Source organism: Salminus brasiliensis, chromosome 14 (assembly GCF_030463535.1).
Source record: "Salminus brasiliensis chromosome 14, fSalBra1.hap2, whole genome shotgun sequence".
Lineage (NCBI taxonomy): Eukaryota > Metazoa > Chordata > Actinopteri > Characiformes > Bryconidae > Salminus > Salminus brasiliensis.
In genome coordinates, this window is record NC_132891.1 from 5,406,184 (window position 1) to 5,430,903 (window position 24,720).

The window sequence follows — 24,720 nt, forward strand, 5'->3', positions numbered from 1 at the left end:
CCAATTCACCTGCTTAGTATTTTAGGAAGTTTTTTAGGAAGAACACACAAGCCCAGGACCCTGGAGCTGTGCCCCCCCCCCCCCCCCCCCCACACACACATACATCATCAATACTATCAACCCCATACCCTTTCATACCTATACAGTAAGCCATCTCTAGTGCACACTGCCTTTCTCAAAAACACGGTTTGGCTATAAGCAGTAACCTGCATTTCTGCACAGTCTCAACAATCCTCATATTACTGATTGCAATGATCACTTTTTATGGCTTTCATAACAGTCTCATGTCTCAAATCCTCTTTTTAAGCATAAATCAATGACAAAGACTGATAAAAATAAACCAAGTTTATCACAATTTCTTTCCAAGTTGTTCATACAGTTCGTTCTCAAATACAGGAACATGAAACCAGTGTGACGGCTGCTGCGCTGTGACCCATAAAATAGTGCCAGAGTGTACTAATGTGTACAGCTTAGTGGACTGTTCACCACAGGCCTGAACATCAGGATTTCCCCCAAATCCGGTCTTGGGACCCTACTCTGTGTACTTTTTAGTGCTTTTCCTCACCCAGAGAACTTGATTTAGCCCACTGACTGCTTATCAGGATCCTTATGTGCTGGGTCAGGTGTATTAGAGTAGGGGGGGAAATGTACAGAGCAGGGGGTCACCAAGGGAGGGAGAACCAGGCTCAAAATTATATAACTCCAGTGCCTCAGCATCTGCCCGCTGGCTTTTTTTTTAGTCTTTTAGCAAGTGAAAACTTCGGTGGTAAGCATGTGCACACTACAGATCCAGCAGACGTAAAAAAAAATATATATAATAAAACACACTGGAGAACCCTTTTAATATCTACAGCCTCGTTCACACCTGGCAATAACATTTGTCTCATGCGATTCGATCACAAATGACCCCTCGTCGTACCCTGTGCCGGCCACTTAGGATCAGACCTCCCTGGACACATGTTATGGGGCCTATATTTCTAGTAGTGGTCAGTTCAAGCTCAACCTCTCCAACTGCAAAGCTCCCCGCTAAGCTCCCCAGTCCCCAAAATACTTCACATGGATCATTTCTTCTCCGATACTTTAAGCTAAGCGCCTCGTTGCCTTAATAACAGCGCCAAGACGGTCAGTTAAGGATTACACAACTCGACCTGACTTGACCTGTCCTGCCAAGCAGAGAACACCACCAACACTTCCACAGGGATCCCACAGGATCCCAAGTGTAATGTGCACAGGTCCAAATCTGTGACCACTTAACAGTTATGATAAAACTGGGACACCTTGACTGACCAGCACAAATCACCAGACCTCAAACCCAGGTCTCAGTCTGCTGATGAAATGCTATTATGGACCCCGGGCCCTCTGAGGAGACTGGTGTAACCCATACATGACAGGACTGACACGGTTATTAAAGGACAAGCACAATTTTTAAATATGTCTGCACAATTAAATGGTTAAGATGTAAGAAGTCTGGTGTTTGGTTTGGTGTGAAATGCTTGGTTCTGGAGAAACGCAGGAGTCAGAACTTCACAGTGGGGGTGAATGGAAGCAGACATCCGAACGCCTCTGTAAGCTACATCACAGAGAGGCAATGATGTGAAATAGCTGGGTGATGCTGGTGAGATTGTTTTAGAAGGTTTTGGCCTAAAATAAATAATAAAAAAAAAAACATTAATGGTACAAATAAACACAATTTGGACAAAAGTATTGGGACACCTGCTTAATTATTTGACATTAACAAAAGAGTTTATTCTGCTTTTGTTGAAGTAACTGCCTCTATTGTCCAGGAACAGAGCACTGCTGAGGATTTGACTGCATTCAGCGACAACAGCCTTAGTGAGGTCAGGACGCTGGCTGATCACCACCCCAAAGCATCCAAAAAGTATTGGATAGAGCACCCGCCATCATTCCAGAGAACACAGCTCCACGGTTCAGTGATGAGGAGACCACTCCAGCCCACACCTGACATTAACAGTGGCATGATGCCCTACAGAGTCCTATTCTGTCAGCAGTGTTTCTCTACAGGGACTAGACAAGCTGTGCTGTGGGTGTGTGCACTTGCACATCTGTGTCAGTAGCTGAACTCAGTCTTTAGAAGGGGTGTCCACAAACATTTGGACATATGTGATGCAGTACGGTAAAACAGTACCATTTTTTCCTGCCATTTTTATATAGAAAAATCAAAAAAACATGTGAATGGTAGGGCTGTATAGTAAATAAAATGGCTGTGTGTGTGCTGTGCTCCATCACTAGCACTGTAAAGAAGGATTTCTGTAAGTTCCTCTACAATTAACTGAACAGATTTCACACCAAGCCACTGTGAGTGATCTCAACCACTGAATTATGAAGACATTTTAAAAACAGCCTTGAAGCAAGGGGACACAAAAGCATCCAATTTTTGGTTTCTGGTTTTCTCATAGAGGAGAGAGAGAAAAAAAATGAAATGAAATTAAACCTGCTGAAATGACCTCGGCAGATCGTTGGTTTCCATGCAACAAATCAGCGTTAACCATTAAATAATACTAAAACACCCACATTCACTTCTCATGAGGAAAAAGAAGTCCTTCTGATTCAATGCGTATACATTCACCCAAGTCAAGGACGACGACACCCAGGCTGAAAACACCTCAGTAGTCTTTTATATACTTATCAAAGTCAGCGACAGGCTTAAAAACGCAAAGACCTTTCCGAAACTCCGAAACGAAAGAGAAGGCATCTGCCTCCTTTTAACATTTACAAGCAAACGAAACGGAGGAAAAGGGGTCAGTCAACAGACCACACCGCCTCACGAGCACACAGAAGAGGAAACCTATACACCCCTGCGGCCATGCACTGTGTATCTGAAGATGAGCTGAAGCTCAGAAGAGGTGTGTTTCTAGTTTCTCTGGCTGAGTCAGAGCTGGCTCTCAGGCACTGCAAGGCTGCAGATTCAAATCTACAGACGATATCTACTACAGCTATTCACGATCAGTAAGAACAGCTGACAGGCTGAAGAAATACCTCAGGACCTTCCTCTCATTTGCACGCTAGATAGGCTCCTGCTGCTGCCAGACACTGGGTGTGAGGACAGGTTAGGTTTCTGCAGTTCTAAATGCTGTAAATGTTGTGTTGACGAGCACTTCATCGCAGCAAAGGTAAATCAGCAATTTCAAACAGAATTTAAAAAAACAAACAAAAAAAAAAACAACATGCATTTTATTACACTTCTTCTGCAAGCTACAGCACCCTCTGCTGGCAGAGAGAAGCTTCAGTCTCCGCCTCAGGTCTCCAAATAGGGACTGTACTTTTGGATGAAGGAGAGAACGTTGTCTTTGGAGAGTTTCCCAGGATCGACGCGAGTTTGGGAGTCGTGAACTCTGACCCCTTCCTCCCATGCCCAAAAAAGCCTCTCGTGGTGACACACACTGAGAGAGAGAGAGAGAGAGAGAGAGAGAGAACAATATTCAGAAATCTTGGACATTTTTGAAAATAGTAACTAGGTACTTGCTTAAACACGGCGTGTATGTTCTTAACCATTTCCAAAGATCTAATGGAGGAAACTCAGTGTTTCCAGTTCTTCCCACCAACATCTAGGTTACCTGATCAATCCTTCATTAAAGTAAAATCACGTAAGCGGCTGGTTGGGCTGAACAAATGAATGTCACAGTTCACAGAAAAGATCAGCACCCAAACATGTGCTCTTCTGAGCAACACATCGATAACTCTACAGACCAACAGCACAATCGGACCACTGACCGCAGACCACATGTTTATTATGTTTCTTTTAAGGTTATATAGAATTTGACATGTAGACACTCTCACTGACCACTGACTTTATGATCATTTGGGTTTCTTCTAAGGTTATATAGTTTCACAGGTAGACACTCACACTGACCACTGACTGATTTGGTGTTATTCTAATGTTATATAGAGCTTTACACTTCTGCACACCCACTGACTATGTTTATTTGTTTTTTCGTCTAAGGTTATATAGAATTTTACAGGTAAACACACTCACTGACCACTGCCTTTATGTTGATTGAGTTTTCCAGGTAAACATAGTCACTGCTGATGTTCTTCATAGCTACCCAAGACTTTTACACTGTACTGCATGTGGTGAAAATGCATGAAGGTGTAGCTTGAAACGTACTGAAATGGGGCTATGGCGCTCGGGTCCATTTCAAAGGTAGATACTTTTGTCTGTTTATTGTAGAAGAACTTCTTCTTTGAACTCTTACTGAAGGCCATCGTCCAGGGGTCTGAAAGTAGGACATAGAAGAGAAACAAATAATGAACATACACTGACTTTACTCAAACATCCAAACCCAGCGCAGTGATTCAGACCCTATTTGACAATACAGTCATCTCAGTCAGAAGCTTGAGCAACTACAGATTTTCTCATTGAGGCAGCGAAGAAAACAGAGCAAAAACAAATATCATTGAACTGCCCCTCTCACCGCTGACGGTTTTGATGATGTAGAGCCCGCTGGGCAGGAAGTGGCGGTCATCTCGGCCAGTGTAGGACAGTCGAGGCATTCCACCTGAACTCTTGGTCACTTTCATCTCCAATCTGAGAACAGATCAACGCGTAGAACTGCCTTAACACGTCCACCGCAGCTTTATGCGTACCCAGAACAGAGCTGTTCACTCCTGGGTCCTGGGGGTCAACTGTCTAGCAGAGTTTGATAATTCCCTTACTCTAACACATCTGGGTCAACTCTCCTGTTAATGTTTAGTAGGGACACACCAATCAGCTGTTCAGTTCTGATACAGATACAAAAACTTTGCATATCGGTTGATACCCGATACCGATCCGATCCCACTGCTGAATTGATAAACTGTATATCTCCCCATGTGGGAGAGACTTAAGGCATCAGGATTGACTTGAACATTACTTTATATAATATAACTAATTAACACAGATATAAATGTACTAAATTGCCATTTGTCATTTAATTTATTTGCACATTTAGTGCAGTCTCACACCAACAAATTAAAGTGAAAGGATCGGTTCCATGGATCGACCTAGTCATCCGATACCCGATCCAGCTAATGTTGTTAATATTGGGATCAATATCCGATCCTAATATCGGATCAGTGCGTTCCTAATGTTTAGGTTTACAAGGATGTTTGAGAAAAGCATCAGGCTGTGGTAGACCATAGACCTTTGCAACAGAGAGTAAATACCCCTAGTCAAGACCACTGTGTCCTTACAGCTACTGACCTTACAAAGATCTTGTCCATCTCCTCCAGCCGATAGACCTCTTTGACTCTGCAGAGTAGAAAAACTGGATTGCAGTAGAGCAGGAGAGTATGGAGAAAATAAAGGAGAGTGAACACAGGAGACAAATTACCGTATTGGGTTCATGTCTGGACGACTGGGTTTAGAAACCGCTTTCACAAACTTCTCCGCCATTTGAATCCTGCAACACAGGCACACTCCAGCTCAGACGCAGAGACAGACCACATCAGACGCAAAGAAATTCAAGCAACAATATGAAGCAAAAAATAATAATAATAATAATAATAATAAAAATAATGCTCCAATGACTATGATATGAACAATTGGCATCAGTCATGTGCTGCTACTGCACTATGAAACTTTGGTGGAGCTGCACAAGACCTTGTAAACTCCTGTAATCTTACTCCACCACCTCAGTAAACATGCTTCTTTCACTTCAGATGCTGCTTCGGTGCTTCTCTGCTTGTCAACAAATGCACATGCACAGCTGTCCATGAGGGAGTGCTCAAAACATGATGTGTATTTACAGCAGTGGTATGAAAGTGAACTGTAGGGTGAGTAAAATGTAAACAGAAAATACCAATTGCCACATAAGGCTGCTTAATGTCAAGCCTCAGCCAAAGACAAAGTCAAGTATGTACAAGTTACTATCTATAAAGAACTCTAAACTAAGCCGTGATTCATAACTGTTTACATTTTTAGAAAACCATACATGACTGCAGAATAGAGGTCTGAGCGGGACCCCTTTTTCACTCGGACTCCCACAAGAAAATCAGCATCAGTTGTTCCATTCCATTCCATCTATTTCCCCATTTCTTTCAGACTTTTCCTCTGGGATTAATAAAGTTATCTATCTAATTACAACCTAAACTGTTTGGCCACTCTACCCTGTAGCCCTACAGAAGTCCATATCCAGCATTGCTAGACTAGTAACATGACACTGAAAATCAGTCCTGTGCCATAAGGCCACTGCAGAACGTGCACAGCTTCTCTTACAGAAATGTCTTACAATGCACACTAATTTTATTTTCATAATTGTATTGTTGTTGTTGTTGTTGTATTGATACTTACAGTACAATACGTACAGTACAATGACATTGTTATCTTTGCATATCCCAGCTTGGAAAGCCAGTGCAGCCTAGTGGACATGGGAATTAACCCTACAACCCTGTGAATTATAACCCAGCACTCTAACCACTTAGCCACCACTATTTTATTAACACTGATCAGTTTTAGCCAATTTTAGTCAAAATGTGATCAGCAGTCGGACAAAAACACAGCGGGAACACAGCAGAGCGAACAGACCTGTGGATAGTGGTGTGTGCTTGAGCTACACAGTGCAGTTCTGCACAGGAATTCACAAGCTCTCTCAGCTGCTTGTGCTTGGAGTTCAAAAGACGTTCGGCACAGTGATACACTACCGGGTTTGCCTGGAGAGGTTAATATTGCATCCAGTCTCGCCCTCGATCGGTACTGGCCCAAAAACACTGATCAGTCCATTTCTACTAAACCATAACATCTACATAAGAACACACCTCTGGTTGAAGTGCTGCTCTCTCACATCAGTGCCATTCAACACCAAAGCATCCAGAACATGTACAGCGTTGATCCTGCGCTGGGCTTTACCCTACAAACACACAGACACCATTCATAATATTATATATAGACATATATAGATGAATATACTGGTTATGTAAATGATCAACATGCTTCTACTGTTTTGCCGCACAATAAAAAGTAACTGCACAGAAGGCATAACGTTAATTAGTTGTTAATTAGTACTAATTAACTAGTTAATTAGTTATCAAATTAACGATATATAGAGTACAGAAGTAACTGGCAGACACAGCCCTACTGTTAAAATGCTCACAGTGCTTCCTCACCTCTCCTTTCAGCTCCTGCACGATCTCCACGCTCAGCAGGGTGTCTCTGGGAAGCTCCAGTTTAAAGTTCTCCAGCTTTCTCCAGCGCAGAGGGGCTTTGCCATCCCAAGTGTAGATTTGTGATTTCTGCGCACACACACACACACACACACACACACACACACACACACACACACACACACACACACACACACACACACACACTTTGAACATCTTATTCTTCATTCTTTATTTCTCACAAACACAAACGCACAGCCAGACAGCCTTACCCCGAGCCCAAGAAGAAAGATCTGCTCTCCCCCACCAACGATGCACCGATGGTCCAGTACATGCTGCAGTCTTTCCAGAGTGCTAGAGTTCAGGGCTGTCGGCCTGGAGTTAAAGCTCTCAATGTCCAAGCCCTAATAAAAAACAACACACAGAATGCTCTTCAGTCAGAGAGTAGAAGTCTGTGTATGACAATTTGTATTACAAAACATAGGTAAGACTCTTCTGTTCACGGCATAGATTACACTGTATGTGATACTCTGCTTTGTGTCAGGCAGAACAGCCCTAATCTCACAAAATCTCTGAAATTCATGCTCTCGCAAAGGGCATATATGTAAAAAATAATATTCCTAACTATATAACCCAACAGCATGTTATCATAAGCAACCACATACACATGCCAGCAGACACACACAGACCTTAACAAGCTCATAAAACTTGGATTTGGGGTCCGAGGAACCTGGAGTGACTCTGGCTTGATCAGGAATCTGCAAAAAGACAGACGCTGAAAAGAGGTCGCACGTTTCCATGAACCAGGACATTCAAACTAGCCTTAAAATCAAGCCTGGGCCACAAGATGGGTTATCACGGAGGTGGGTCACTCTAAGTGGTTAAGCTGTAACTACTAACATACGTACACACACATACAGATATTATATAAATGCATCCATTGCTGACACAGATGTGCAAATGCACACCCACTGCTTGTGTAGTCCTTGTAGAGAAGTACTGCCCATACAATAGGACTCTTTGGAGCAGATAAACATAAACCTACTGGCACCATGCTGCCTAATGCCAGGTGTGGGCTAGAGGGGTATAAAGCCCCCAGCATTGAGCTGTGGAGCAGTGGAAGAACCGTGTTCTCTGGAATGATGGATGGTGGAGCTCCATCCAGTACTTTTGGGGGATGAGTTGGGGATGAGGTGTGGTGATGATCATCCAATATCCTGACCTCACTAACGCTCTTGTCACTGAATGCAATCATATCCTATGCTATGCTCCAAAATCTAGTAGAAATCCTTCACTGTCACCGCACTGTGCACCACCAAGGCCTTAGTTTAGTTCTGCAAATGAGCGTGTGCTATTTTGTACTTACCGCCCACAGCTTGAAACACTCCTTACGAATGTCAGCTTGTCTGGGCTCAGACAACGTCCTAACCAGAATAAGTACACACACACACACCACAGAGACAGACACACAAAGATAAAGAAAACAGCACAAACAAGACAAACAGCACTCTGAGAACAAATGCAACAAGATCCAGCAATGAACAGTGGACAACTCACGTGTCTCTGACGTAGGCGTGGATTTTCCCCAGGGCTTTGATTTGCACACTGCAGTGACTGTAAGACAGAGATGAAGAGCTTGAATCAGGAATGCAGACTGATTATATACCTTACTTACCATTCTCAAAACTTCTTAAACTGATATTAGAATAAAAACTAATAATAACATTCCTAGAGAAAGTGGTGGTGGAGGTTCTCCATCACTGTGTTCATCATTAGAACTTCTCCAAAGTTCTCCTCTCTCATGGAGTCTAGTATTATTTAGAATTCTCCTCAGATCTACACCTGGTTTGGTGGTAAATCAGGGCTTAATGATGATAAATCAGGTGAGCTGCTGCTGCTGCTGCTGCTGATGATGATGATGATGGAGTTGAACACATCCTCCACGCTGTGCTGGCTGGACTGGGGGGCGTCCAGGAGAAACCTGGAGGAACCGAGCTCTGTTCTTCAGACTAGCTCACCGACAAGATCTCACTACTTTCTTTAGAATGAGAAGCTCTTGCTGCTTTTTACTGGATTCATGTTTACCTGCATCTGTTCTGACGGAATCTGGAGCTTCTACTGTAGAAAATCTCTCACTGCTTTGTTTAGGTGCCGCAAACCTCTGTACAGTACTGTGTAAAAAGCATGAGAGACATTACCACTCATTAGAGTTGACCATGTGGTGGTAAAAGTCGGTGTCTCCTTTGATGATTTCCAGCGGCACGACTTCAGTGACGTCTCTCTCGGAGTGCCTGAACTGGTTCAGCTTCAGGTTCACACTGAACAAGTACTCTCGGACAGCATCAGAGCCTGGCTTTAGACCCCGGCACACCACATACCTACATTCACACAAAGACACAGATTTTATGTTTAAATACACACATGTAGATATTTTCTTTTTAAGATTTTTACATTTAAAATTAGCCTGAGAATTTTGTTCTGGCCATAAATAACAGCATATTCTTTTATGGTTATTATTATTATTATATATTATTGATTACAAAAGCAAGAATGGAGCTAAACTACCATTTTCAGACTGATGCAGCACAGTGCCCTTTCTATACCACTAATAATACACTATATCCAACCATGCGGCACGTATTTCTGCACCAAACCATTGCGGTCTGGACACCACGGTCTGGGGCATGCAAACGTACAGGGAATATACATGATACACGTTAAAGCAGCAGTATGGAAAACTAGTATTTCTTGCTCCTGGGCTCCCCCTTCAGTCAGGAAGCAGAATTCGAGTTTGGAGCCACCACTAAAAGACAGGTAATACACCCCTGCATTTCTGGAGAAGCCGGGAAATGCAGAACTGGCAATGAAATAAGACTCGGGTTACGCAGCGTTACGCAGTTCCTACAGCCGTCTTCCTGCCTGCTTTACCAAGTAGTGCAGTAGCAGTGTGCCGGCCTGGAGTGGGAATGCCAGAGGTGCCATTCTCCCTGTTACAGTCAGTGGAGCATCAGCATGATTCTGAAGCTGCTGTTATAAGGTAAAAATGCCACATGCTTAGGGAAACCGTACACACGGTGGATAAAGATTTAATTATTAATTAATAATAATTATTAATAATAATAATAATAATAATAATTTCAACACAGAAACCTTCAGACATAAGCAAGTAAAGTCTGGATTTGCACGGTATTGTGGGAATCGTAGCAGATTTAGGACTATCACTATGGCAATTTCGTGGTCTCTCCTTAAACCCCCCTTTCCTCTTCCTCCTCCTCCTTTTCCGAACGTATGTAAAATGACTCACATATGTTTAATTTCCAAATTAACTAAAAACAAAATTTCTGATATTGTGGCCTTTTTACATTTTATTTCAACTCATTAAATCAGGGTGACTTAGACAATGACAGGGTGTTGGACAGTTGTAGGGCGGCATGAGGAAACACATCAAGCATGCTAACGCTTACATTTCTGCTACTGCTTAATTCACTACAGGCTGGACCGACTACCTCAGGAGGGCGCTAGACGACACCAGACAAACGAACTGTAACTTGCAAGACTGTCTGTTTAAAATCAAAGAAAAGAAACCTGGCCTTATGCAACTACTGGTGGGGGTGGCGGGGTGGCAGCTCTTTTTCTTGTGGTACTGAAGACAGGATTTTTGGGCACTGTCACGTCTCTACTTATGCGTCACATATCTATGAAGAAAAAGGACACACCTTTCAGAGTTGGCAGGTCGGCTGGTGACGGGCTTGAACAGCGAGACTCTCTCGAAGCAGAGATAAAGCAGGTAGATCAGACCCACACTGAAGGGCGTGAACAGGTCAAATGTCTTGCACACAAAATGACCCCCTAAACACACACAAACATACATGAGGCATGAGGGGCTAAAGAGAAACGGCTATTCACAGTGGAGAGGGAATAGCATAATAAAAGATAGCATAAAAAGAGACCTCAGATGTGCTCAATAGCTTAAACATAGAAATTCACCTGTTCGGACGACAGACAGGGCCATGAGGAACTGGCACAGTAGGAGCTGCTTGCTTAGGATCTCCTGAATGTTTTCCTGCCCCTCCACTGAGAAACCCTGCATATATTACAATACAAAATAATCGATGGCATCATTTTACCATCTCAGTGTAGGTATAATAATTTGTATATGGTGAGCATAATGTAACTATTTATGTTTTTATAATTACATATTAATGTAACGTTAATGTAACGTTCACATTTCATTCTATTTTTTTATGACTGTTTCAACAATAAATATGTAAAGACACTAAAACATGAACGGATATAAAGCAATGAAACAACCATGACATTCAAATTATAACACTTAGAACATCTACTTACAAACACAAAATTATTGATCTTAAGTAGGGCTGGAAAATATGAGGATGTGTGTTATTGTGTTTGATAAATTCTGTTATTGTGATACACAACATGCTTTTTCGAAGCATATTAGTGATATTGTTAGTAGTGTCAGTGCTTAAAAAAATCCTGATTAACTGCAGGTCTCATTATCAACAGTGTAATTAGACTGTTTTAATTGGATGAAGTGCAGCAGATGTTGAAAAGAACAAAAAATCACTGTATTCAGTACGAGAAAGGATCTGAATAGTAGTTCTAGCCATATCCCCCAGCCCTACTTTTAATCTCCATGTTTAACAGAATTAACAGAGAGCTACATCTGAAAAGCTTCATATACAACTGCATGATTTGTTGTTTGTACTGTTATTGGAGTGCCGTGGTTATTGCTTGCCTAGACACAGAAATTTGCCTGAATTTTAGCATCACACCTACAAAGCAGTCAATAGTTGGTGCGGTAAGGGATTTATTTGAATGTCTTTTTGCTTTAACTCCTTATGTTATAGGAGTGAGGAGCGCAACTCTGGAAGCTCTGTTGGTTCCATGCAGAGTAAGAAGTTAAACAACACCAACACTTCAACTCTATATAAAAGTTATATAGAGGCAGTGGTGGCACTGGGTTAATTGATGACAGGGCTGTAGGATCAATACCCGGGTTTGCTAAGCTGCCACTGTTTGGCCCTTAGGCAAAGCCCTATCTGCTTCCCAGGAGTGGCAGCAAAGACCACTGAGTTTATATTTGTTTGTGTTTAGTCTGATGTTATATAGAGTTAATTACAGGTTGACACTCTCACTGACTATCATGTTTATTTGGGTTTAGTGTAATGTTATATAGAGTTAAATACAGGTAGGCACTCACTGACCACTGACTACCATGTTTATTTGGGTTTATTGTAATGTTATATAGAGTTAATTACAGGTAGACATGTTTATTTGGGTTTATTGTAATGTTCTATAGAGTTAATTACAGGTAGACACTCACTGACCACTGACTACCATGTTTATTTGGGTTTATTGTAATGTTATATAGAGTTAATTACAGGTAGACATGTTTATTTGGGTTTATTGTAATGTTATATAGAGCTAATTACAGGTAGACACTCACTGACCACTGACTATCATGTTTATTTGAGTTTATTATAATGTTATATAGAGTTAATTACAGGTAGACACTCTAACCACTGACTTTATGTTTGTTTGGGTTTAGTCTATGTTATATAAAGCTAAATAATGGTGATCGTGGTTGTCCGTCTTTATATCCTGATTTTACAGCAGATAAACTCACCCCATCAGCCATGAGGAAATGCAAGCCCCGCTTCTCAGTGCTCTCCAAAACAAAGTTACGGAAAGCAGAAATGTTTTCCGGCAGTGTGATGTCACCATCACCGTCCACCCCACCCTCACCTGCAGGACATCATAACACCAGGATACAGGGGTTAAAGCTAATACATAAATACATAATACAGAAATTCTCCTGTTTTAGCATTATAGAGAAATATGTATTTATATCATTTATTTCTGAAGGATTAAAATAAACAAACAGATTTTAGATTGACAATCTGCTTCAGTAGTTCAATAAATATATAAAATATCAATTTGAAATCTGAAATCTAAACATCTGTCAATTATGGCCTTTACCAATAAGATGCCATATTATGAGTCCCTATTCCTTAGTGCCAATTCTTTTAACAGCCCACCCCCCATAAACTTTGTGGTTAACCCCCTGAAACACAAGCTTCTTTGTTTTAACACCTATAATTCAGTGCCTAATTATTCAGTATCTACTAATTACTCAGATAGTAATTATCCAGCACCAACTTATTGATAACCTATTAATTATTTAGTACCTACTAATTATGCAAAAAAATATATATTCAATCATTTACTCAGTCAATACTAATTATTAAGTAATTACTAATTTTGTCAATATGTAATAATTATTCAGTACCAATGTATTTAGCTCCAATTATTCAGTACCTACTCATTTCATTATCCACAAATTATGCAATATGCTATTATTTCAATAATTTGCTATGTAATACTAATAAAGTAACCACTGAGTAGTAATTATAATATTGGTGTACCAACTTATTTTGCACCAATTCATTATTCACTACCTACCAATTTCTCATTTTCTACTAATTAGGCAATACATTATTAATAAAATAATTTACTAGTCAACTCATTAAGTAACTTTTGATTATATCTATATGCATCTATATATATCTATAGTGTGCATCTATTATACCCACTATTTAGTACCTGCTAAGTATTCAGTATATACTAATTACTCCATAAGTAGTACTTACTCAGTATCTACTCATTTAGTACCTACTAATTGTGACTCTACATCGTACTGATTTTTCAAATGATAGTAATTATTCAGTATCTGCTAATTAATGAGTCTCTATAGATTATACAATAAGTACTCATTATTCACCTACTTAATATTTAGTACCTACTAACACCCGGTACCTGCCAAGTATTCAATAAGCTCTATTCATTCAGTATCTACTTATCATTCAGTATCTATTATTTATTCTTCAAGTACTAATTATTAAGTATCTACTACGAAACGAATATGTGACTTGTCATTTGAAGTATGTGCCCACATACAGGCCTTTAGGGTTAAATGGGTTCAACTCTACCATAGTAGGGTTCGAAGAGTTCGCTGGGTGCAGCGTAGAAGTCCTCCAGTTTAAAATCATTGGCTCCTTTTAGAGTCATGCCGAATCCTTTCGCATGCCAGCGCTTCCGCCACAGAACATACTCAGAGAATCCTCCGGGCCCAGCACACACATCCCCGAAATACAGCAGCTCCCCTTCCTTATCACGCACCAGGGGCTTCTACACACACACACACACACACACACACACACACACACACACACACACACACACACACACACACATATATTAGACAGAAACGACACAGGGGGCGCTTTAATATTAAAGGCATTTCAGGATTTTTACCCCTTGGCCGTCCTTTGGGTTGGTGAACATGTAGTCAAACACATGGTCCATGTTTGCCATCTTCATTGCAGCTCTAAACGTAAGAGAGATGGAGAAGTGTGTGTGTGTGTGTTTTACCGGTGTATCTATAGCCTATACAGTTTGCATGTGAAGTTATTAACAAGGTAAGAAAGCGTGAGTGTTACCTGTTGAGAAAGAAACCTCCTCGTATAGTTTCATACGGGTTGGAACGGGTCCGAGCTCGCCTCATTTCTTCACCCTCGAGGTCATCAAACACACTCTGCAGTGTCGTGTGCAAAAACACATCATTTTAAAGACAAATCGAGATTCTATTCAGGAGCTGACTCTACCTTACTGACATATTGACTACAAATGTAAATGGTATAAATTTATTTACAATATCTGCTGCATGACCTAGTTTTATACTTCTTCCTTCTATTCATTACAAATAATAATAATTCTAATAAATTACATAAATTACACATTTACAAAATTCTAAAGGGGCAATCATTTAAAAGACTATAGCAAACTTCCTGCTCTTAAGTAATTACGATTTTATTCAGGGAGTAGTAATAATTCCGCACCAATGTATGTAGCACCAACTAATTATTCAGTACCTATTCATTTCATTATCTACAAATTATGCAATAAATTATTTCAATCATTTGCTAGTCAATACTAATTAAGTGACCACTGATTTTTCAATAAGTAGTAATTATTCTGTACCAACCTATTTAGCACCAATTCCTTATTTACTACCTACCAATTTCTCATTTTCTACTAATTAGGCAATCAATTATTAAACAATTTACTAGTCAACACATTATTAAGTAACTTCTCATTTCTAAAGTAGAATTATTCAATATCTATCAATTATTCAGCATCTAGGAAAATGAAATTTCAATACCCACTATTTAGTACCTGCTAAGTATTCAGTATATACTAATTACTCCATAAGTAGTACTTACTCAGTATCTACTCATTTAGGGGCAATTATTTAAAAAACTATAGCTATAATTTCCTGCTAAAATGTAATATCTTATGAATCACTTCATCTAGTACATAAGGGTGGGCAATACGACAAAATTATTTTATTTTACTGTTATACATTTTGTTATCATGGCATATAACATGCTTTTCCAACCAACTGCACATTTCATTACAGAAACTGTAATTAGTCCTATTTATTTAAATGTTAGCAAATTTGGAGTAAAAATCACAGCATTTGATATGGGACAGTATTTGGATAGCAGTTTTTAAAATCCGATGCTACTAAAGCAGTTTGTCTGTATGATCAATAATTATTGCAATGTAATGTAAAAAATGTCTTTAAACATCATATCCCATCACATCTTTACCATATCGCCCAGTCCTACTACTACATTATACAGTAGTACTCTATACTACTAGTAGCTATTTCACCTTGCAGCGCAGCAGGAGGTGCAGTAGGTTCTCGGAGCAGAACTCCGTCTCATCGTCAATCTTCAACTTCCTCTGAGAACACACACATCCATAGAAATCTTTATTAGTACATGTATCTAACTCAGGACAATACTTACATATCTTTTCCGTCACGCAAAACCCTTGTATCTCCATCTTTGTGATTTTTCATTTGGACCTATTGGATACCTATAACTAACGTGATTAGGGATGTCCCAATCCAACGCAGGCACATTTTAATGGTTTGGATATCTGCTATTTTAATCCCAATCTAGTTAAGTCGGCTGCAGCAGCAGTGCGGACGTTCTCAGAAGGTAAATAAAGGAGTTGAGGTTCTGCAGTGTGGAGCTATTTTACAGTGGAACCTGAAAACAGATAATAATATCCGACTCTTTATATGACTATCACTGAAACGCTCTCACTGTTTTACCAGCGGGAGAACCGGCACTCGCCTTCCTCTGTTTATAAACCAGCACTGAAGAACCCATTCAGAACCTCCAGAGTGGAGGCTAACGCTAATACTAATACATACACACACACATAGTATAGAAATTCAAATCACACTCAGCACATTCCCACTATACCCACTATAAACTGGTTACTGCACACCATTAGACCAACAAACGCAGATACCAGTCCAGAGTGTGTCCCACTACACATACACACACACAGGAAGTGATTAGACTGCAGTGTAGTAATGGAGCTGGGAGCTGACTGGTCAGGGAGGAGAGTCAGACTGGATTATAAGATATTAAACACTATAAAACATCATTTTAAGAAAAGTCTCAACTAAACTAAACCAATCAGTCCAGAATGCCTGATAATATAAACTGATATCGGCTGATATTTGGTTTTCAGAGACTCGGATCAGATCGGGGGCAATATAACCTGATTGGGACATCCCTAAATGTGAGTGGAGCATCTGAATCCTGCTGATATACTTTGCCAGAAATAACGTTAAATAATCAGCCATGTCCGACTCGGCTGGAAAGAAATCAGCACTGAAACTGGGGGCACAAAATTAGCGCACCCCTATTATGTGTGTAGACCCATTTTGCACTACCTCGCCTACAGACATCCAGTCTCCGAGCTCATCTGCATCTGGCATCTCTGTTGAACATTCTGGGAACCAAGACACTTCTTCAGAAGCACTGGCCTGAAAGAGCAAGAGAGAAACCAAACAGTCACCCAAAATTTCTAAATGAAAACAGTCCAGCTGTAAAGTACTCTGAGAAAAAGCCAAAAATGTTGGGTTATGTCTAACATGTTTGGTCACACAGGCAAATACAGATGTTTTCTAATCTGACCCTGCCGAAATCCAAATCTAAATTGAAACCTTTGGCAAATGAAATGGAACATTTTCATTTATAATTCAATGTGTCTTTTTTTAATAAGGTATTTGCAAAGATTTGACTGCTCTTTAGCATCAGAGTTGTTCTGACCGAAGCAATATAAGGTTAACAAGCAGAAATCCATTCTTATATAAAGTAGCTGGTTTGCTTCATTCAGGATATGCTGTGCTTCATACAGTATAAGCTTTCTGACAAGACAGCACTCCAAATGTAGATAGGCTGTAGCACAGTAAGCTAACAAGATCAGAATAGGTCTATTTTTCTGCTACGATTTTGTGTGTGACCTCCAGGTTGAGGAGCACTACTTTATAATGTGAGATTTTGAGGATACTGGATGTTAGAACCTGTGTCAGTGCATACCCATGATCGTGGGATAGACAAGGGATTTAGGCCTGTAGGACACACAGGCCTTCATTCACTACAGTTCTATATTCTACTTATTTTCTTTGCATCTAGAAAAAAAACATTTAGTATGTCTGAATTTACCTTTTTTAATAATTTAATTTTGAAAAATATTTAATTATGAATTTTTCATTTTTAAATTATTCAATAAACACAAAAAAATTGAAAATCTCATCTGACAGGCATAGCGCACGCATCTGCTGCAACAGAAAAACCAGACTGTGATCACTCTATGGTAATGTTCCAGTACCTCAGGTTCATCCTGCCAGTCCACATTGAGTTCTCCCTGAAAGCCCTGGAGGGTCAGCCCGAGACCACGCCTCCCTCGCTGGGTAGACGCCTCCACAATCTCCCTTCGGCCCTGACCGAACTTACCCAAACCTTCGCCCTCTTTGAAACCCATTTTGGCCTGGAAGCAACAGAGACAAGATCGCGTTAATATGTGTGAACTGTAAGCTGCAGTTCCGAGAACATTGCACCAGCAGACTGATAAGGGTCACGCAAAGATGTACAGTACCATGAGTTTCTGAGAGACACTGTTGTACATGGCGAATTTGGAAGAGCTCTCAGAGGCCTCATTGCCCTGAGTGAGCTCAGATGCTGCAGGTTTGGAGAAGCTGGGTCTGTGATCTTCAGCATCACTAAGAGATTCACTCTGACTGGAATCTGTAAGGAAAACACATACACTTGCACTATGACTATTTGCACACCTGTACAGATGTTCTTTTCTTTTCTGTAAATAAATCTTTCAGCTCTTTATTACCTTTATTACCTTTAGTACTTTCTACTTTTTTTTTTTTTTAATTTATCCCCTACCCTATTTATTGTTTAGTGTAATTTTCCTTTAGTTCAAGACTGTGTTCTGTGTTTCTTTGTTACTTGTCATACGTGTTGCTCTCACCAAGACAAATTCCTTGTATGGGTAACATACTTGGTGAAATAAAGAGATTCTGATTCTGATTCTGATTCTGATACATCATAAATACTCAGTTTGGCTGTTGTCCTACTTCGGATTCTTCGCTCTGTCATTATTATAAGACTCTACAAAAGGAATCAGGTTAAAAATAGACTAGTCTATATTCATACATACTGTTGGTAGGTTGGTAGGTCATTTGAGACGCTACCATACATTTGCATGGATTTCTAAGGTAAAGGTGCACGTGGCATTTGTCACTGTACAGCAATATGTGTCTTCCGCATTTAATATTAATCTGTGGTAGTGAACACACACACACACACACACACACACACACACACACACACACTAGTGAACTAGGGGCAGTGAGTACACACATACCCAGAGCGGTGGGCAGCCAACTCCAGCGCCCGTGGAGCAGAGAGGGTAAAGGGCCTTGCTCAAGGGCCCAACAGTGGCAGCTTGTTGAGCCCGGAAATCGAACCCACAACCCTGTTATCGATATCCCGGCACTCTAACCGGACTGCACTGGAGTTCTCTAATCAACAGAACTCCAGGTTCACTGGCAGGAATTAGGTTAAATGTAATGTTTCATGGCTGTTTTCCTTTCTTTATAAAATTAAATGAAAGGTTTACAATGACCATTATCTACTATTACATTATAATTAAATAATCAGCCTGCATTTTCACCAGTTTGTTGTAATTTCAAAAAAAGTGACTTTACACAAAATCAAACGCACATGATAATAGATCCTCTCTCCTATTTACCCAATTTAGATCGTCAATTACCCAACCCATACGTATTCTCTCCCTCTCCCCCATCACACAGATGACTCCAGACACTAGTGAGGGCAAGAGCAACACACGGCCCCCTCCGACATGTGCTCAGCCAGCCACACCTCCTTTTCGAACTGTCGCCGATGCAATGTCACCAGACAACCAACGCGTCTGAAGGGAAGCGCCGTATTCCCGGCTCTGATGCACCAGCTAGCAGACGCCAGTGACGGCCAGCGCCACAATACAGTGATGGGGGTGGGGAGAGCGCCATCTACCCATCCTAGAGAAAGCAAGGCCAATTGCACCCTCTCTAGGCCCCGTCTGCCGACGGCTAGCAGTGTGATTGGGATCCGTTGGACCACCCGGGGCATCCAAATTGTCATTCAGGATCTACGCAGGTTAATAAAGTACTGAGTAATGAACTGAATCAAAGAGAGGTTGACTTATCCGACCTTGGCTAGTAGTCCTCTGTGATGACTCCTCATCGTCATCAGAGCTGGCCTCTTCCCGTCGAGCTTTCTTCCTGCCGGAGGACTCATCAGACCCGTCTGACTTCCTCTTCATCATGGTTGCAGGTGAAGAGAAATCCTGTACGCAACCATAACACATGGCCGTCAGCGTCAGCACATCAATCCACGTGTCAGTCTTTTAAAACTTTCTTTGAAAAAATTCTACTCAAAGCACAGGTAAACAGGTACAGGGAAATGAGCTGCAGCACAAAGCAAGTAGTTAGAACTTGAGCAGTTACATTAAATACTGAACGTGACACAGCTCGGCGAACAACGAAGCCAAATATTAAGGGTCTACCATTTTCAGGACAGCTAATAATAGCCAAAATAGACGTTCAAGACTTGACTGTGTACTGAGACACAGCCCTTGAACAGTTTTTGAACAGTGTCTGTTTTTCCCTTTTAAAATAATACATTTAGATATTTATATTCCCCCCAGAACACTCCAGTTCTGTTTATGTGATGGTTTTATATGGCTATTGACGTTATGTGATCTGCTTTACGAAGAATTTGATCAGATTGGTTGTTTTTAATTACTCTGATATCAGATACAGGATATATTTTCTGCTGATTTTATTCTAAACCCAATATTGGGCTGAGAAACAGAGACCTGATTGATGAAGCTGTTATGGGAAGCAGGGGGGTAGCTTAGGCTTCTGTATTGTACTAATACTACTACTGTGCATTTAGTGTGTGTATATATCTGACCCAAACTCTTGTGTAGTAGATAATTAAAGCTCTAAGGAATCTAAATATTGAAAATACAATTTTACAACAATTATACAAACATTGTATAATTATAGCCTTACTAATCATGATATTTTAAAATAAGAGCAATGGGCCTCATTCACCAACTGTCCTTAGAACCCACTTAGACCGCTCATATGCAAAGCCGATCGTGCTCTCTCAGGCTGCGGCTGCTGATGGCAAGAAGCGTGACCCGGGATTTGAAGCAGCACTTTCACAAAGGGTCTGATATTCCCCAGTGTTCTCTTATTGGGATTTGTTCAATTTATGAGGATAATTCATGTGGGATTTGTCATTAGAAGAGCAGAGAACAGTTCTATCAGGACTTTCTCAAGAACTCATTTAGGAAACATCTTAGATAGAAGACCTTGGTGACGGAGGTTCATTGTTTATTTGGAAAGCACCTTGCATACAGATGCTGGCAGTCAAAAAGGAGTGCTCATTTGTGCCATACGTTGATGTTTAAGACGTGTTTGAAGAGATCTATCCATGTTTTGGAGGGATAACCACAAAAAAAATGACTTGGTGTGAGGATCTTCAGGTGAAGTCATGGACAACACAATCATCAAACCTCCGAAGAGCTTGAGCTGAGACTGTGTCTCAGACTAATATGTGGGAAGCAGATCAAAATGACAAAACGATGTGCATCAGTCATCAAGGCCGAAGAGAACATAGAAAAGCAGTGAGTGTGACGCACTCTCTTAGCTGTCTGTTTTTGTGCATCAGTCTCTCTAGAGAGGACATCCAGGTGCTCCTTCAGTCCCTCGTCACCTCAAGGCCTAACTACAGCAACTCCCTGCTGTCTGATCTTCCTTGGCGTGCAATTAGACCCTTCAAATGATGGCTGCTGTGTTCTTTTCACTGGGTTCAGATTTAAAGTCGAAAGCTAGCCTACAAAGCTGTAAACAGACCTGTCCCTCACTACCCGATGCTTTTCGGCTCGGCTTGACCCGCCATCCATCATGAGGCATAACCCAACACTAATTCTCCAGTTATTAAAGCAATCGATTGCACCGAAAAGTCTCCCTTAGACGTCTGGGACGTTCCAGCATACGCTGCTGTTGTGCATTATCCACACCGCCTTCCGTATTGGACAGCACCTAAGCTTAGCGGCATCTTCGGACACTTCCTAGGGACACTTTTTGAGTGGACAGCTTAGAACTAATAATTAGCACTGCTAAAGGCATCTTCGGACACTTCCTAGGGACACTTTTTGAGTGGACAGCTTAGAACTAATAATCAGCACTGCTAAAGGCATCTTCGGACACTTCCTAGGGACACTTTTTGAGTGGACAGCTTAGAACTAATAATTAGCACTGCTAAAGGCATCTTCGGACACTTCCTAGGGACACTTTTTGAGTGGACAGCTTAGAACTAATAATTAGCACTGCTAAAGGCATCTTCAGACACTTCCTAGGGACACTTTTTGAGTGGACAGCTTAGAACTAATAATTAGCACTGCTAAAGGCATCTTCAGACACTTCCTAGGGACACTTTTTGAGTGGACAGCTTAGAACTAATAATTAGCACTGCTAAAGGCATCTTCAGACACTTCCTAGGGACACTTTTTGAGTGGACAGCTTAGAACTAATAATTAGCACTGCTAAAGGCATCTTCGGACACTTCCTAGGGACACTTTTTGAGTGGACAGCTTAGAACTAATAATTAGCACTGCTAAAGGCATCTTCGGACACTTCCTAGGGACACTTTTTGAGTGGACAGCTTAGAACTAATAATTAGCACTGCTAAAGGCATCTTCGGACACTTCCTAGGGACACTTTTTGAGTGGACAGCTTAGAACTAATAATTAGCACTGCTAAAGGCATCTTCGGACACTTCCTAGGGACACTTTTTGAGTGGACAGCTTAGAACTAATAACCAGCACTGCTAAAGGCATCTTCGGACACTTCCTAGGGACACTTTTTGAGTGGACAGCTTAGAACTAATAATTAGCACTGCTAAAGGCATCTTCGGACACTTCCTAGGGACACTTTTTGAGTGGACAGCTTAGAACTAATAATTAGCACTGCTAAAGGCATCTTCGGACACTTCCTAGGGACACTTTTTTAGTGGACAGCTTAGAACTAATAATTAGCACTGCTAAAGGCATCTTCGGACACTTCCTAGGGACACTTTTTTAGTGGACAGCTTAGAACTAATAATTAGCACTGCTAAAGGCATCTTCGGACACTTCCTAGGGACACTTTTTGAGTGGACAGCTTAGAACTAATCATTAGCACTGCTAAAGGCATCTTCGGACACTTCCTAGGGACACTTTTTGAGTGGACAGCTTAGAACTAATAATCAGCACTGCTAAAGGCATCTTCAGACACTTCCTAGGGACACTTTTTGAGTGGACAGCTTAGAACTAATAATTAGCACTGCTAAAGGCATCTTCGGACACTTCCTAGGGACACTTTTTGAGTGGACAGCTTAGAACTAATCATTAGCACTGCTAAAGGCTCTAAACATACAAGGTGATCGCCATTGGAGGAGCATTGCTGTGAGGATTTGACTGCATGCAGCAACAAGAGCATTAGTGAGGTCAGGATGTTGGATGATCACCACCCCACCTCATCATCATCATCATCATCATCCCCAAAAGCGCACCCCAAAGGTACGGGATGGAGCACCACCACCATTGCTCAATGCTGGGGGGGGCTTTATACCCCCTCTAGCCCATGCCTGGCATGGTGCCAATCGGTTCTCTGGCAGTGCTTCTCTACAGCACCTGGACAAGCTGTGTGTGTATGTGTGTGTGTGTGTGTGTGTGTGTATATGTGCATGCATCTGCATAACTGTGTCAGCAAAGGATGCAACTTAAAGCAGTCAGCTAAATGCATTCATTAAAAGGGGTGTCCATAAATATTTGGACACTGCTAAATGCCATAAACGCACATGTAAATCAGTGGCCACCGCAAAAAAACAGCACGTGAGCTTTTCTGTTCGACTGCCAGTGTGGATATGCAGGGCAAGGAGGAAGAGGAGGAAGAGGGGGAAGAGGGGGAAGGCAGAAACGTGTGGATAGTTTACCTTGTTTATTCTGCTAAGGTTGAATCTCACTGCCTAACTGAGCAAAGTCATCCCACATGCTCAGCTGAAGAGCTGCTGGAGCTGCTGGAGCTGCTGGCTGAGATCCAACTAAAGGGTCAGAGAACACAGAACTGTCTGAGCATGGTCCAGTAAGCCATCTCAACACCGAGCACTGACACACGAACCCTTAGGTTTCGGTTTCCCCAGCTCCCCAGCCCAGCTTCCCAGCCCCGCTCCCGTTAGCACCAGCTAGCCTCCCAGCTAAACAGCACCTAAGCAAACCACCGCGAGCGTCTTTAAGCCCAACCCGCGCACTAACGCGGCTGAACCCGCCTAACCTTCTTCACCAGTCCGTCAAATCACTCGACAGAACAGCAGATCAGCAAGAAAACCACTTTGTTTTCCCCAAACGTTCAAGACTGACCCGCGTTTACGTAGCTACCACCAAGTGGCGCATGCTAGTGACGTCAGAGAAACCCTCGAGTGAAGTGCCTGCGTTCCCGCCTTATCGAGGCCGAGTCCACCTTAAACATCACTGCTGTTTTAAAGGTTATCCTCTTGACCCACTTCCAGTCAACCTGTAGGGAATGAATGCGCTCAGTTAACCTACGTAGCTAACCTTTCATTAGGTTGTTAATGTGTTTAAACTAGGCGAAATAAGTCCGCTTATGTAGCAGGGTACTACATTTGGGATGTGTCCCAAATGACTCTGTCTATTGGCACTACTTAGGGAGTAGGGAGCCATTGGAGAATGAGTCAGAAATGGTCGTTAGGCCGCTGTAGTAGACTTTATAGAGACGTCTCGTAGCACAAAGGTTCGCTGTTTAGATGTAAAATATATCATTTTAGGATTTTTTTGTAGTGCACTACATAGTAGGGAGCCATTGGAGAATGCCTTGGAAATTGTCATGGAGTACTTAGGGAATGTGTTGCACTACTTAGGGAGTAGGGGGCATTAGAGAATGACTCAGAAACGTCCTTTGGGTTCTTGTATATAACACTACTTAGGGAGTATATTGCACTACTTAGGGAGTAGGGGCATTAGAGAATGAATCAGAAATGGTCATTAGGTTCTTGTATATAACACTTCTTAGGGAGTATATTGCAC

The 24,720-nt window shown here is 41.4% G+C and overlaps 1 protein-coding gene across 2 annotated transcripts; it reads right to left on the bottom strand.

Moving 5' to 3' along the window:
* Positions 1 to 330: 330 nt before the first annotated feature.
* Positions 331 to 24,056, bottom strand: cmtr1 (cap methyltransferase 1). 2 transcript variants are annotated; one of them, XM_072697068.1, is made up of 25 exons: positions 24,037 to 24,056; positions 23,613 to 23,720; positions 19,776 to 19,911; positions 18,148 to 18,296; positions 17,881 to 18,039; positions 16,940 to 17,032; positions 15,859 to 15,930; positions 14,622 to 14,716; positions 14,437 to 14,509; positions 14,112 to 14,310; positions 12,749 to 12,867; positions 11,086 to 11,182; positions 10,815 to 10,947; positions 9,297 to 9,476; positions 8,656 to 8,712; positions 8,465 to 8,522; positions 7,788 to 7,856; positions 7,371 to 7,502; positions 7,102 to 7,227; positions 6,754 to 6,845; positions 5,331 to 5,399; positions 5,201 to 5,248; positions 4,434 to 4,546; positions 4,127 to 4,235; positions 331 to 3,401 (listed from the first exon to the last, which is right to left on the bottom strand). In XM_072697068.1, the coding sequence occupies exons 3-25, from the start codon at positions 19,888 to 19,890 to the stop codon at positions 3,257 to 3,259; spliced, it is 2,502 nt and encodes an 833-aa protein (XP_072553169.1). In that variant the 5' UTR covers positions 19,891 to 19,911; positions 23,613 to 23,720; positions 24,037 to 24,056; the 3' UTR covers positions 331 to 3,256. The 2 variants fall into 2 exon arrangements, with proteins under 2 accessions (XP_072553169.1, XP_072553168.1); XM_072697067.1 differs by having other exon boundaries at positions 23,951 to 24,055.
* Between the last annotated feature and the right edge of the window lie 664 nt (positions 24,057 to 24,720).

Bases quoted from the DNA above. Each gene is read 5' to 3' on its own strand.
- cmtr1 (XM_072697068.1), bottom strand. From the start codon at position 19,890: ATGATGAAGAGGAAGTCAGACGGGTCTGATGAGTCCTCCGGCAGGAAG. The intron at 5,400-6,753 runs GTGTGTTCTTAT...CCTGTGTTGCAG, and splicing joins GAGCAGCACTTCAACCAGAG to GATTCAAATGGCGGAGAAGT. The intron at 5,249-5,330 runs GTAATTTGTCTC...TCTACTCTGCAG, and splicing joins CCAGACATGAACCCAATACG to AGTCAAAGAGGTCTATCGGC.